This window comes from Hipposideros armiger, unplaced genomic scaffold (assembly GCF_001890085.2).
Source record: "Hipposideros armiger isolate ML-2016 unplaced genomic scaffold, ASM189008v1 scaffold_262, whole genome shotgun sequence".
NCBI classification, from domain to species: Eukaryota; Metazoa; Chordata; class Mammalia; order Chiroptera; family Hipposideridae; genus Hipposideros; species Hipposideros armiger.
The window spans coordinates 120,043-132,695 of NW_017731612.1; the positions used below are offsets into that span (position 1 = coordinate 120,043).

At 49.3% G+C, this 12,653-nt stretch overlaps 1 protein-coding gene across 1 annotated transcript in view; it reads left to right on the forward strand.

The window, feature by feature from the left end:
• The first annotated feature begins 4,961 nt into the window (after positions 1-4,961).
• Positions 4,962-12,653, forward strand: part of ALPK1 (alpha kinase 1) — a 41,538-nt gene continuing 33,846 nt past the window's right edge. The window contains 3 exon segments of the mRNA XM_019656596.1: positions 4,962-5,099; positions 5,331-5,560; positions 9,654-9,808. Coding sequence (XP_019512141.1) covers positions 5,086-5,099; positions 5,331-5,560; positions 9,654-9,808 — 399 coding nt within the window. The 5' untranslated portion in view covers positions 4,962-5,085.

Sequence of the window (12,653 nt, forward strand, 5' to 3'; positions counted from 1 at the left end):
TTTCCTTGGAGCTCAGCCTTACACTAAAGGTGCAACCTTTTAGGATCTCAGGTTTGCCCAGGGGGGCAGTGTCCTCTTACATGTATATGTCCCACCTGGGTAGGCCTTTGGTTTTATGTCCTACCCTCCCACACTCCAAAATAGTGAAAACTGAGGTTTCAACTCACAGTGTTGGGCAAACACACACTAGGCCAAGGCTAGCTTCTGGGCTGATTCACTTTCTGGGTTCCAGCTGTTACTTGGTTTTGTCTTCCGAGTGGTCCTTCCTTTCCTGGCATCTCACTGATACTTTTTTTTCTTTTAATAAATTTTATTGGGGAACAGCCATGGTCATTGGTTACACATTGCTTTCATGCTACAATGGCATAGTTGACTCTTTTAGGGAGGGCGCAGCTCATAGTGGCCCATGCGGGGATCGAACCCGCAACCTTGGTGTTATCAGCACCACGCTCTAACCAACTGAGGTAACTGGTCACCCCCTCACTAATACCTTTTAGAGATTTTAAAATGCTTTCCCAGCATTAGTTGTTTTAAGCAGAAGTGTTATTCAGGACATATCGTCTTCCATACTGCTAGAAACAGAAGTCTACTCTTTAGGTGTTTTGTAACTTAGAAAGTGCCTCTCTTTCTCCCTTTTTATGCAGTTTTAAAATGCTAACAAGACGGTCATTACCCAAACTACTTGTCCAAGCCCCATACTTGTATGCTTTCCAGTCAGGTTTCTCTTTCACCTTTTGTTTCCCCATTTGCACCACCAATCGGTACAAGGGGCAACGTGGTCAGAGTCTGTGTGGGAGGTGGCTGAGGGGAAGGTGGGGGATGGCCAAGGCTGGGCTGTCATTCCTGGTGACTGATTGGAGAAATGTATTCTTACTGTTCTATATTGGAGACCAGAATACATTTTCTTAAACAACACAATAAATGATTTTGATTTTAGACGAAAAGTATTTTCACTATAATTATTCATGTACATATGAATTAAATGATCTTTATGAACTTGCATATGATTTAACAAAGAATTAATTGAATTCCAACAAAGATAATTTAAATTGAGCTTTTGGAATGTAATTGTGTGTAATATGCCTTGTAGAGTTCATTTTTACAATTTATGTGCTATTCCCCTAATTATATTGTAAACTCCTGGACAGTACAGACCATCTCTGAGACTTCTTGATGCTTCCCCACGTGTTCAAGCTTAGGGATTCTGGTGGCAGGTGGATTACTACAGAGGTGCAGCCAGTAGACTGTGGAATATCTTTGGGATTCTATTATTTTCCCTGATTCATCCCCTAACACTGGTACTTTGTCCAATGGAAAAGACTCAAACACAAATGCCAAAAGAAAAGTAGCTTTGAAAAATCCACTGATTTGCTTATTTTTAACGATGGCTGACTTGTCGATTATCCTGACTCAGCCACCCAGCTTCACTCTAAGTCATTAATGAAAACGAAAGCATGCAGATGTCAAAGTCAAACACAGAATGTATGAAACATGACCATTTGGCTGTGAGTGTACATACTGTGCCTCAGTGTGAATGATTCTTTCTTGGGTATCAGTGTTATTCTAGAGTTATCTATTGTATGTTTGATTGCTTATCCGGCCTCATTCTATTTGACTTTCAAGAAAAAAATATATGGGCCGGGGGAGGATGAACATAGAAAAAATAATCCAAAGATTACTAACAATATTGGGAAACTTGCATTATTTAATTCACAGATAATTCAGTTCAGAGTGCCGGTTCCGGAGGGTAAAGACTGATACATGTTGAATTCGAAAATGATTGTTTTATGAACAAAGCTGACCAAAAGTTCCAGCAGGACTGCTGCCTGAAGGAAAGTGTCCCAGGCTGCAGCCTCTGTCAGGCCTAACAATGAAGCACACAAGTCTGCACAGATGGCTGGATTCCAGGGTATTTCTCATGTTACAGTATTTTCTTCCTATTGTCTCTCCTGACTCTACAGGGAGAGGGGAAAGTGCTATAACTTTCAAAAAACATAAAGAATATCTTTGGTATATTTTGGGCAGTCACAGTACTAAACATTAATTATCTTGGAAATCTCTTCTTCCTACTTAGAAATGCTTCCTTGGTTAAAATCTGATTGCTTATTTTGGACAGTATGACTTACGTTCTTACAATCTTTATGGCTAGAAATACAAAACAGAAGATGCACTTATGCCTTTCCCTGGAAGCTCTCTCCCGTGTCCCCTTGTCTCACGTACGGTAACATCACCCATTCCATTCTGAGCTATGACGGGCAGCAGTTTGGGCCTCATCCTTAAGACCACTCATACCCATCCAGACCAGCGCTGCAACTGCTTCCTCAGCACCTCTCAAATCTGTCCAGTTTTTTCCATCTCCAATACTATTGCCCTGCTCCAAAGTCCTGCTATCTCTCACCCGCATTATTGCAACAAATACCTAATTGACCTAACTGTGATCCCCCTCTTCCTCTCCACCCCCAATACACACCACAGAGTGACCTTCTCCAAATGCAGGTTTGGTCGTGGCCCAGCTGCTACCAGTAGTTCCCTATCACTCTTGGGGTCGACAAAAGGCTATTTAGCCAGCATGCCAGGCCCTGCACGGTCCCTTCTTGCCTCGCCCCACGTCACCCTTCTCCTTGTACCTCCATTTGGCCAACCTGGCCTTCTTCCAGTCCCTCTGTGTCTCCTTCCACACCAGGGCACTTCCCCACCATTTTAACTTCATTAAGCATTGTGCCTCCTTTTAGAGCTGAATTCAGGCATCACGCCCTCAGGGAGGCCCCCCCTTGCCCTGCCCAAATGATGAGGTCAAGTCCTGTTGTTTGCCCTCACAGGACCACATACCTGATCTCTCCTGCACAGCACTTAGACAAAAGGAAGAGATTTATGGTCTGCGTACCAGGAATTGGGGTTCCAAGTGAGGGAACAAAAACGACGACGTGTATTTATCTAGTAATCAGCCTCTAAGATTCAAGCTGACGTTTCTAAAGCACAGAGGAAAGTATACATGAAAATATTATACTTAGGGGCTCCCAAAAGAGCCAGGAATTCTTCAGTAAATAAGCATCAGATATTCTTCAGCAATAGACAAACTGGTTTCTCTAGATTGCCACTGACTATATAATTTAAGACCTGGAAGGATCATAACAATTATTCCAGCCAACACCTTCAAAATACAGATGAGAAAAGTGATTCTCAGAGGTGTTATAGTTAATGACACAGAAGGAATTAGTCAACAAATGTCTATGGAGAGCCATTGTGTGTGTCGTATTACTATTTCTGGGTTCTCTTTTCATTATTACATGCTATCTCTGCTTGAACCATTTACAGAAACAGAACAATTAAAATTTATTTTAACTTGCCAGTATAATGGAAGACTACTTTCTACCGTAAGCAGATGATAGCACACCAATAAAACACAAGTATAAGATGACGGGACGATGTGCTATTAATATTATATTATATTATATTATATTATATTATATATTATAGTATAGTACAGTTCTATTTTTTTGTGCATGAACTCTTCATATTTCCTTTTTACACCTCTCTGTCTATATGAAGCCCTGAAAAGGGTCCTAGAAAAGAGAATCCCGCTTCTTGCTGTAATTCAGATCTTGGAGAATAGGAGTTGCTATTTGCCCATAGCACAGACCAAGCAAACTTGAAGGTTTGTTATTAACTTTCTCGACCGCTTTTATTTCTTACTCTCCACGCTAACCTCCTGTTATAGCCACAGCTTCCTTTTTCAGGGAGTGGTGGGGGTGGAATGTTGTAGCTCATGGCCTTTTGCTGACTCCGGTCCACTAATTAGCTCTCTGACCAGCCTTGCCACTCGCCTCTTTTCATAAAAAGTCAAGCTAATGGCCAGCTTGGACCACAAAACGCTGACTTATAAACACTTGGGCTAAAGGGCCATTGGAAACCATTTAGCCCGATAACGCAGTCCATGCAGGCACACATTCCGAAACGTCCTAAACAGAAGAGAGACTCAATTTATACTCATGTTGAAATGCATCCATTGCTTAATTCCTCACGTCCTCATTTATGGGAATGTTCTTTCAAATATCAGATGTTCATATCTTTGCTTGTGTCCTTCCCCAAAAATACAGGATTCATTTAATGAAACAAGCCCGTAGCATCCTAAGACTTTGCTTTGACAGTCCTGTGCAACGTGTGTGTGGTGCATGTGTTTTAAAACCCAAAACATATGATGTATACCACAGAGGTTAGATTGAGAAAAGCAAAATTTAGATTGCAGTTACTTCATCCTTCATTTTCTGCTCCTCTTATGCCTCAGGACAGGAAAAAAAAAAAGAAAAATGCTGGCTTTCTATTTTAAACTGAAATCCAGCTTCTTAAAGTGAGGTCACTGGGTAGTAGAGCACGTTTCCTTCCAACCCAGCACAACCACCCCATGCGTCAGTGTTTTCGGTGGTTCCTTCGAATTGTGGATGAGCTGGAGGCCGGCCCAGCCCACACAGCTGTCACTCTCTTCCTGGCTTCCTGAGAAGACTGTGCGGGCCCTGCAGAGTCTAACGCAGAGAGCAGCTCCACTCTCCAGCCTGGCAAACTCAGAAAGGGAACAACTTCTGTGGTTTTGGTTACAATGCACATACTTTAATAAAGGGAAGACAGACAAAAAGATTAGCTAATCGAACCTGTTGGTATTTGTCAGGCATTTTTGTACTGTCTGTAAGTTTTTTGTTCTTGAAATTACGTTGACTGCAACAGCTCATTACACTATAGTCACATTTACATAAGAAGTCACTCAACTGTGTGCCAAAGCGCAGTGGAAGTGGACCCGTCATCCACATGACAGAGCCAGGAAACTGGGTTTTCTGAGACGTCATTTCCCCTCTTCGCTTGGCAGTGTGCCTGGCTGTGAAGAGCTTTAAATCTGGCACCTGTCATCGCCCATCTTTTCCCAATTATATGGTGTTAAATGTTAAGAACGCCGCACGTGGAGATCGGCCTTGGTTGCCTGACTGCTAACCTTGGTCCCCGTGCGCTTGTGTCTGAGTATTAGGACCGTCCGACTATCAGAGTTTGGTGCCACCGCATCGAGGGGCGCCGATGGGACATGTGCGGAGGACATAGATGGGGTGTCTCAGGTGGCCGGGCTCCGCGTGGGATTCCAGGGACTTCACTGTGGGGTTTTCACCGGGACGCTCTGCCTCATGCCGCCTGCGCCTTTGAGGGGCCGCCGGTGGAGACCAGGCCCCTCACACCGTCCTGGGGCGTCCTGCTGCCCAAGGACGGCCCTGTTCTCCCTCCGTGCTTGGGTCTCACAGGGAATCGATGATGCATCAGGTAATCACCTGTTTCCCTCTTTTATCCACCAGGTATCTCGGCCTTGAAGGGCCTCATTTATCGAGAACCGATGTCTTCTGCTGGGTAATCGGTCACCGGGACCCGGACGCGCTGGACTCCTCGTGGCGGAGGGTCCCCGTCATGGCTGATCGGGGCGCCGCGGCCGCGCTGCTGCGCGAGTGTCTGCAGGCGCTGGGCCGGCTCCAGCGGGGCGCGTCGCCGGAGCCCCGGGAGCGCGCGGGCGAGGACCCGCGGGGCGCAGGTGAGCCCGGGAGGGGCCCGGGGAGCCGCGCGTCCTGTCCCGGCCTGAGCCACACGTTCTCCCGTCCGCCCTGCTTTCTTCTCCTGGCAGATGACCACCGAGAGACCAGTGGTTTCTGGGGCATCAATGGGACAGGGGCTGCGGGCGGGCGGGCAGGGAGGACCCACTTTGTCGCGGTGAATTGCTGTCAGTTCTGATTTTAGGCTTCAGCGAACACCAGGCTCCAAGAAACCGTTCAGTCCAAGGGGAACAAAGGGTCCGAGCGGGCTGCGCACGTAAACCTCAATTATGAAACATGGAGGCGTCTTCTGAATGGTGGCGCGCACTGCTTTCAGACTGAGCTTTTGTGCCTCATCAGTTTCCATAGACGTCTCCGGTCTCCACAAATGTGTCCCCGTCAGCGCACGTCTCATGCTGGGTCCCCACGCCGCTGTCACGCACTGCGCTCACGCCGATACACACTTACTGCGTCATTCTCAGGGTTTAAGAATTTGGCTTTTTGCTCATTTCATAGTTGGTGTCATTCATGGTGTTAGGTGACTCGTTGTTTGGGAAGTTTAAGTCGCCAAGTCTAGAGTTAAAGCTCATTTCTTTAGCCAGTTTTACCTCCGTTCCTCAGACTTCCTGCTAGCATTAGAATAACTTTCCCTCCATTTCTATACGTGGTCCCTTTTATGTGCTTTTAATGGTTTTTTTTTTTGTAACTTCAGTGATTTCCGTTCCGCCTACCTTTAGCTTAGCGGGAGCAGAGCCCCCAGCACTTTCTTCTTGCCAAGTGCCACAGGACAGGAGCGTCAGGTCAGCTCCAGGGGAGGCAGATCACTCAGTGAGCCCCGGCCTGCGGGTCAGCTGCTTGGGGCCGAGGTGTGACCAGGGTGAGGAGACTGTGCTGAGCTGGTGACAGTTTCGGCACCAACCAACCCCTATGGTGATGTGTGATTAAGCCTGACCCGCCACCCTTCCCTGACAGGTCGTTTCTGAGCAGCTGTAGCAGCGGGTCGTGCTGCCACCAAAGTGTCACCCGCAGGCACTCCAGGACAATGCATTAGGCCAGGCGCTGTGATGACAGGGCGAGCCGGCCGACGCCAACACTGTGGCTCTCACCCTTTTCCTTCCTCCTCTCCACCCCTCCTTTTCCTCAGACCACGTCCTTGTCAGCGTAGGTGATGCCAGCCACTTCCCCGGGTTGGGCAGGCAGCTGAAATCCATGCAGAGCTGTATGTAAAACCACATTTTATTTCAGTGCGCCCCACTGGACTGTCCTCATCTGGACTGGCATGACCTGTAGGGAAAAGATGGTGTGGAGGAGGCAGAAGTGAATTGTAAAGAATCCTTCTCCTTATGAGGAAATTTGGAAATATTTGAACTGTCCAGTGCAGAGTATGGTGGAATTCTTTGAACCTAGAAGTCACATTTCTGGTGTCATTGGACTGGCGCTTTCTGCCCACAACCAGGATGTGCACATACCGTATTTCCCCATGTATAAGATGTTCCCATGTATAAGACGCACCTTAATTTTGGGGCCCGAAATTTGAAAAAAATGTATTACATAAAGTTATTGAACTCAAGTTTTATTCATCATAAAATTCATACAACTCGTCACTGTCAAAACTCCCAGCCATTAGCGTGTCCTCATCTGTGTCTGACGACGAATCACTGTCTTCATATATTGCCTCTCATGGCCTTCTTCTGCCGTGGCGTTTTCAGTAGGGTTTCTTCTTCCCGTAGCCAGTCTCGGATTGTTTTCTCAGTTGGAGGAAGACCAAACTTACATTCAGCAGCACGATTTCTCTTCACTTTTGCAAACTGGATCACTTTTGGCTTGAATCCAGCACTGTACGACAATCTTTTCTGAGCCATTTCTGGGCAGAACGTGGCAAAACGTAACCTACCATAATAGACGGGTAACAAGTGTGAAACACTGAGCGCAAAGACAACAAGCGCGAAAAAGCGGGAAATGCAAGTAAAAAAATCTACAACAATGAGCGCAAAAACAATCGCATCAAAAGCGGAAAATGCAAGTAAAAACATCTACAACCACTGTATAAGACGCACCCAGTTTTTAGACCCCAAATTTTTCGAAAAGGGTGTGTCTTATACATGGGGAAATACGGAAATTTGTCAGGCAGACGGGCTGAGGAGCAGCGTCAGGCAGTGTGCTGGGGCCACAGGTTTGCCCTGAGTCAGCAGGGCTGAGCGGTGGTCGGCTTCCTGGCGAGTCAGACGCATCACTTAGGAAACTTGCTCCACATACACAGTGGGAACATTGGGAGGCTGAAGTCAAGTCAGCCGCGGTAAGAGGGCCAGGTTCCCAGCAGACGGTGAGCATTCGGCCGCCTGTCCCATGACGGCTGGGTAAGGCGGTGCCACCAGACAGCAGGTGCTCAATAGTACTCAGCGCTGACTGGCTGACTTCAGTGTGACACGTGTGAGTCACCCTCAGGCGTCAACGCAGAGCGCTCGTTGGCGTGGCCCATACGATGTCCCCTCCATGCCAGTTGGTACAGGACACAAACAGGCGCTGTGCCCAAGGCGGAGTTGGGCTTCCTTCCTTCTGTTTGTCTTTCACTCTCTCTGTTATGGCTCCTTTGTCCTATTTAGCGTGTCTCATGTAGACAGAAGACTAATCCTTCTTTTAGCCTCAGGGTATGATTTATACTGAAGTGTTAAGAGCTGACGCCTGTCTTCAGGAAGCTCGCAGTCCAGTGAGACGGGAGGTGTGGCACAGAGCATTGACACGGACATGAGGGGACCTGTGCCTATGGGTGTGGGAGCCCTGGGCAGGGGGTGGGGAGCATCTTAGTGCTGCTGGGCAGTCTGGCAGGCTGAATGCTGGTCAGGGGACCTGAGCTTGGCTGCACAGGGGCTGGGAGAGGCAGTGCAAGCCCAACAGCAGGCGTGAAGGCAGCCAGCGGCCTGGTCTGCCTGTTTGCAGAGAAACAGGATGGACGCCATGGAGATGGGAGGAGGGACGCAGATGAGAATCATGACATGAAGAGGATGGAGGGATGCGGGAATTCATGGAGTCTGGTAACCAGTTCGAGTCAGAGAGGAAGGGAGCGCATAAAATCCCGCGTGGAGCCTGGGTGTCAGGCCGGGGGTGGCCCAGGGACGCTGGTAGCATTCGTGACAACAGAGTGGAAAGGGGTAAACACAGGTCCAAAGAAAGGTGAAGGCTCAGTGTGAGGTGCGCGGAGTCTGGAGGTGCATGGCTCGCAGCCGTGTGTCACTGTCCTCTGTCCTTTGTCCAGAGCCCTGGGAGTCAGGTGCGCTTCAGAGTTTTTCAGATGTCAGGAAGGAGGTGAGGTCCACCATGGACCATCTGTTACCTTCACAGCCCAGCGGCAGCTGGGCGGCATCTCCTGACAAACATCAAAAGTTTTGCAGCCAAACTTCTGACCAAGCTCGCTAAGTAGGATAAATACAACTACAAATAGGCTTTAGTCACTTCACGTCGGTTTCGGGTGTCAAACTTGAGAAAAAACCTTCCAGTTTCCGGAGGCTTTTGGTTTGGGCTCGGTGTGTAAGCAGGTTTGGTGCCCATTAAGAAGCTAAATATATCTACTACTGTGAAACAAGGTCATTGCACAGTACACTGAAAACATTTCGATGTCATTTGGGTTTTTCATATTCATTCGCTGTATTCAAATATAGCCCGTGGTGAAAAGATGAGCTGAGGTGAGACCTAGAGGAGAAAACGGTTGTGCACCCTGACCCGGCATTTCCGTTTCCCGGCCGCTCCAGCCCCAGACGCCATCCGGAGGGCTCAGGTGCCTTCTCACCTTACAGGGAAAATAATATTTCCTTCTTCCCTTTGTCTGGCTCTGCGTGCAGACGTGCCGCAGGAACACCTTGCTTCCTGCTGGAGCCGCTCTGACCGCCCCACTGCCCCAGCTTACCTGCAGGGCACGGGGCGGCCACCCTGACGGACAGGCCCTGGCTGCTGTCCTGCGAGCCACAGCGGCAGCTCAGCCCAGCCAGCAAGAGGCAGGCGGGGCCTGTGTGGGCGCCGCGGTGCTTCATCATGACATTGGTAACTCAACAGCCTTTTTTTTTGCCTGCAATTTCCTTAACTGAACTCTGACCTTTTCAGCTCCACTCCCCAGCGAGTTAAGGACCCTCATCCAGGAGGCAAAGGAAATGAAGTGGCCCTTCGTGCCTGAGAAGTGGCAATACAAACAAGCCGTGGGCCCCGAGGACAAAACAAACCTGCAGGACGTGATCGGCGCTGGGCTGCAGCAACTACTGGTAGGAAGAGCCACACCACCTGCTCCCGGCCTCCCCCAGGGAGGCACTCAGCCTCTGCCTTGAAGTGGTCTCACAGATCAAGTTTCTTTGAGGCACAGGACAGCCCCCACCCTTGTCACCTCTGCCAGACTCACTGATGGTGAGAGGGAGGTCGCTTTCAGAAAAGCGTGCGCGCCTGCCTGGGACCTGTGCTGGAAAGCAGACCAAGCGAGGGTGGTCGTGGATTTCAGGAGCTGAGACATTTACATGTTGCGGGGGGACCATGAGTTGTCGTTAGGATTCCGCGGTGCCTCATAGCACTGCTGTTTTGAAATGCTACTTCTTAAAAGTTGGGTAGTTTCAAAAAATAAGTTCACCACCATTGCATGAGTGTGGCCTGCAGCCTGAGCTGAGGACTACTGGCAGTTCCCTCCCCAGACCTGGTGTCCTGGTTCAGGCTGTGCAGATCGATGTACATCCCATGAGAGACACCCTCACCCTTCCTCCCTTTGTGGGGATTAAACCAACGGGGGCCTGTGCCCCGGAGAGCAGGGAGCCCTGGGACCAGCAGCAGCTGGGCCTCTGCTGGCTTCAGGCTCGGGGCCTGATGAGCTGCAGGGGTGCGGCTTTCCTTCTGGGAAGCCGTCCTTCCGTCACATTCCCTCAGATGAGTGTCAGGGGGACAGCCCACTGGTGCACGTGCATTTTTTTTCTCGTATAAAATTATGCTTGTCTGGACCAGGAGTGACAAGTGATGACAATATCCTAAAATTGTTACTTTATAGGTTTACCTGGGAATGTGGTTGGGGGTCATCTCCACTTAAAGGTGTACACATTGTCTTCACCTTCAGAGCAAAAGTCCAGGAAAGAGCCCTGATCTGTGTACATAGAAGAGCATCTTTGGAGATTTAATAGGAGTGGTAAAACCCCCACCTTTCCCATCCCCCCCTAAAAACAAGCAAACAGACTGGGTTAAGCAGATAAAGGAAAGTGGACAGTTGGAAGGTGCCGTGGTGAGACAGGGGCTTTAAATGAGCGTGGTTGGTGTTTGCAGAGAAGAAGAATGGGAAAAGGACTATATTTACGTGTCGCTGTGGAGCTTACAAAGTGCTTATTCTGCGTCTTCTCACTGACTTCTCAACATAGCCCTGCAGTGACTATCACCATCGTTATCCTACTTGCAGATGGAGACACTGGGGTTCAGGGGCCCAGGGCGCAGCCAGCAAGTGTGGCGCTGTGACTCAGAGCCTCCTCTGTCCCAGGACAGCTGCCCTCGAGAGGCCAGCATGCAGAGCCCGAGCACAGGCAGACACTGTGCAGTGAGGGGCCTGCTTGCATGTCTGCCGCCCCACGTGCCAGGCCCTCGTGGCGAGTACGGCTACAGGGCTAATGGTTTTAGTTTTATTTAATATTTTGCCAATTCCCACATGAATAGCCACATGTGCCTAAGGCGACCATTGCACTGGACAGTGCAGCCTTCGGGAAGCCTTCCGACAGCGACCTGCAACGCGGTGGGAATTCACCGTTGGGTCCTCCCCTCCACCAGTCTGAGCACATCAGAGGCTCCACCAGTCAGCCTCAGACGAGCCCCCAAGGACTGCAATGCCAGGGTCCTACAGGGAAGGGTGGCGGGTGAGGGGCTGGACAGGGACGGATGTGGGCGGAAAGGAGCACTGAAGCGGTCGCAGGAGACCAGTCAGGAGGGAAACCCCTTTCCCATCAGCTCAGGAACCATGCTTCCAGAAGAGCGGGAGAGCGTGGGTTCTGCGGGGGGCCCACAGGGACCTCGAGGCTTCCCAGGAAGTGACAGCAGGGCTTGTCTCCGAAGGGGGGGGGGAGCCCTGCTTTGACCTTGGACCCAGGAAGTTCCTCTGAATTTCAACAGACTGAGACCCGACAGGCAGCACGAGGCAGCACCAGAATTTTTCTCCTGCCCCACATTGCCGTCACCAGACCCCTCATTCAAAGCTGGAAGTGGCGTTAGCTGGAAAACTGGAGGTGCTGTTTTAAAAACTTCAAGTCTCGAACTCGGCACCTTGAGCTGAGCTGCCACCTGGATGGCTTAGTGGATAGAGTGTGCGCTCTTAACAGCAAGGTTGCCGGTTCAAATCCTGCATAATGGGTTTTTCATATATATATATATAGATATATAGATATATAGATATATAGATATATAGATGGAAAAAACCCCAAACTTCAAGTCTCACTGTCTTTGAGGTTCATGTCAGCTGGAAGACACGCTGCTCACCGTGGTTAAACAGTCCGTTCATCACCCCTCCTACCTCCCTTCCCTTTGTCGCACAGATGTCACAACTGGGGAGACGGAGGCACACAGATTTTAAGACGCTTGTGCCCAGCTCACAGGCCCCCTCGGTGGCAGCTGTAGGAAGCCGCCCACTGGTCTTCTCCAGCCTCTCCTGTATTTGACCCAAGCGGCCTCAACTCGGAGCTTCTCTTCCTCAGCTCACCCTGCAAGCTGCAAATTAACCGTCCACACCTGCTAAGACCCTCAGGATCTTACTCTTCTACTGTGTCAGAGCCCAACTCTGTTTTGTCAACACAGAGAACGCGAACACCCTGTGGACTCAGCTACTTTGCTCCCCAGCTGGTTACAGTAACGAGTGCACTGCTGCTCTGTGTCTCCTTGAGCCACTGGCTTTATTAGCAGGAGTTACCGGAGCTGGATGGAGTCTTAATAACCAATTCATTGTGAGATTCTGTTCTCACATAAAAAATAAAGGCTCTGAGTTTGTCTTTTCAGCTACCTCTTCTTAGGGTATTTTTCATAAATCTAAGCTTTCCATGATTTTTCTCCTTGAGTGAATCCTTCCCATAAAATGTTTTCCCTCCATGTTTAAAATTAGCA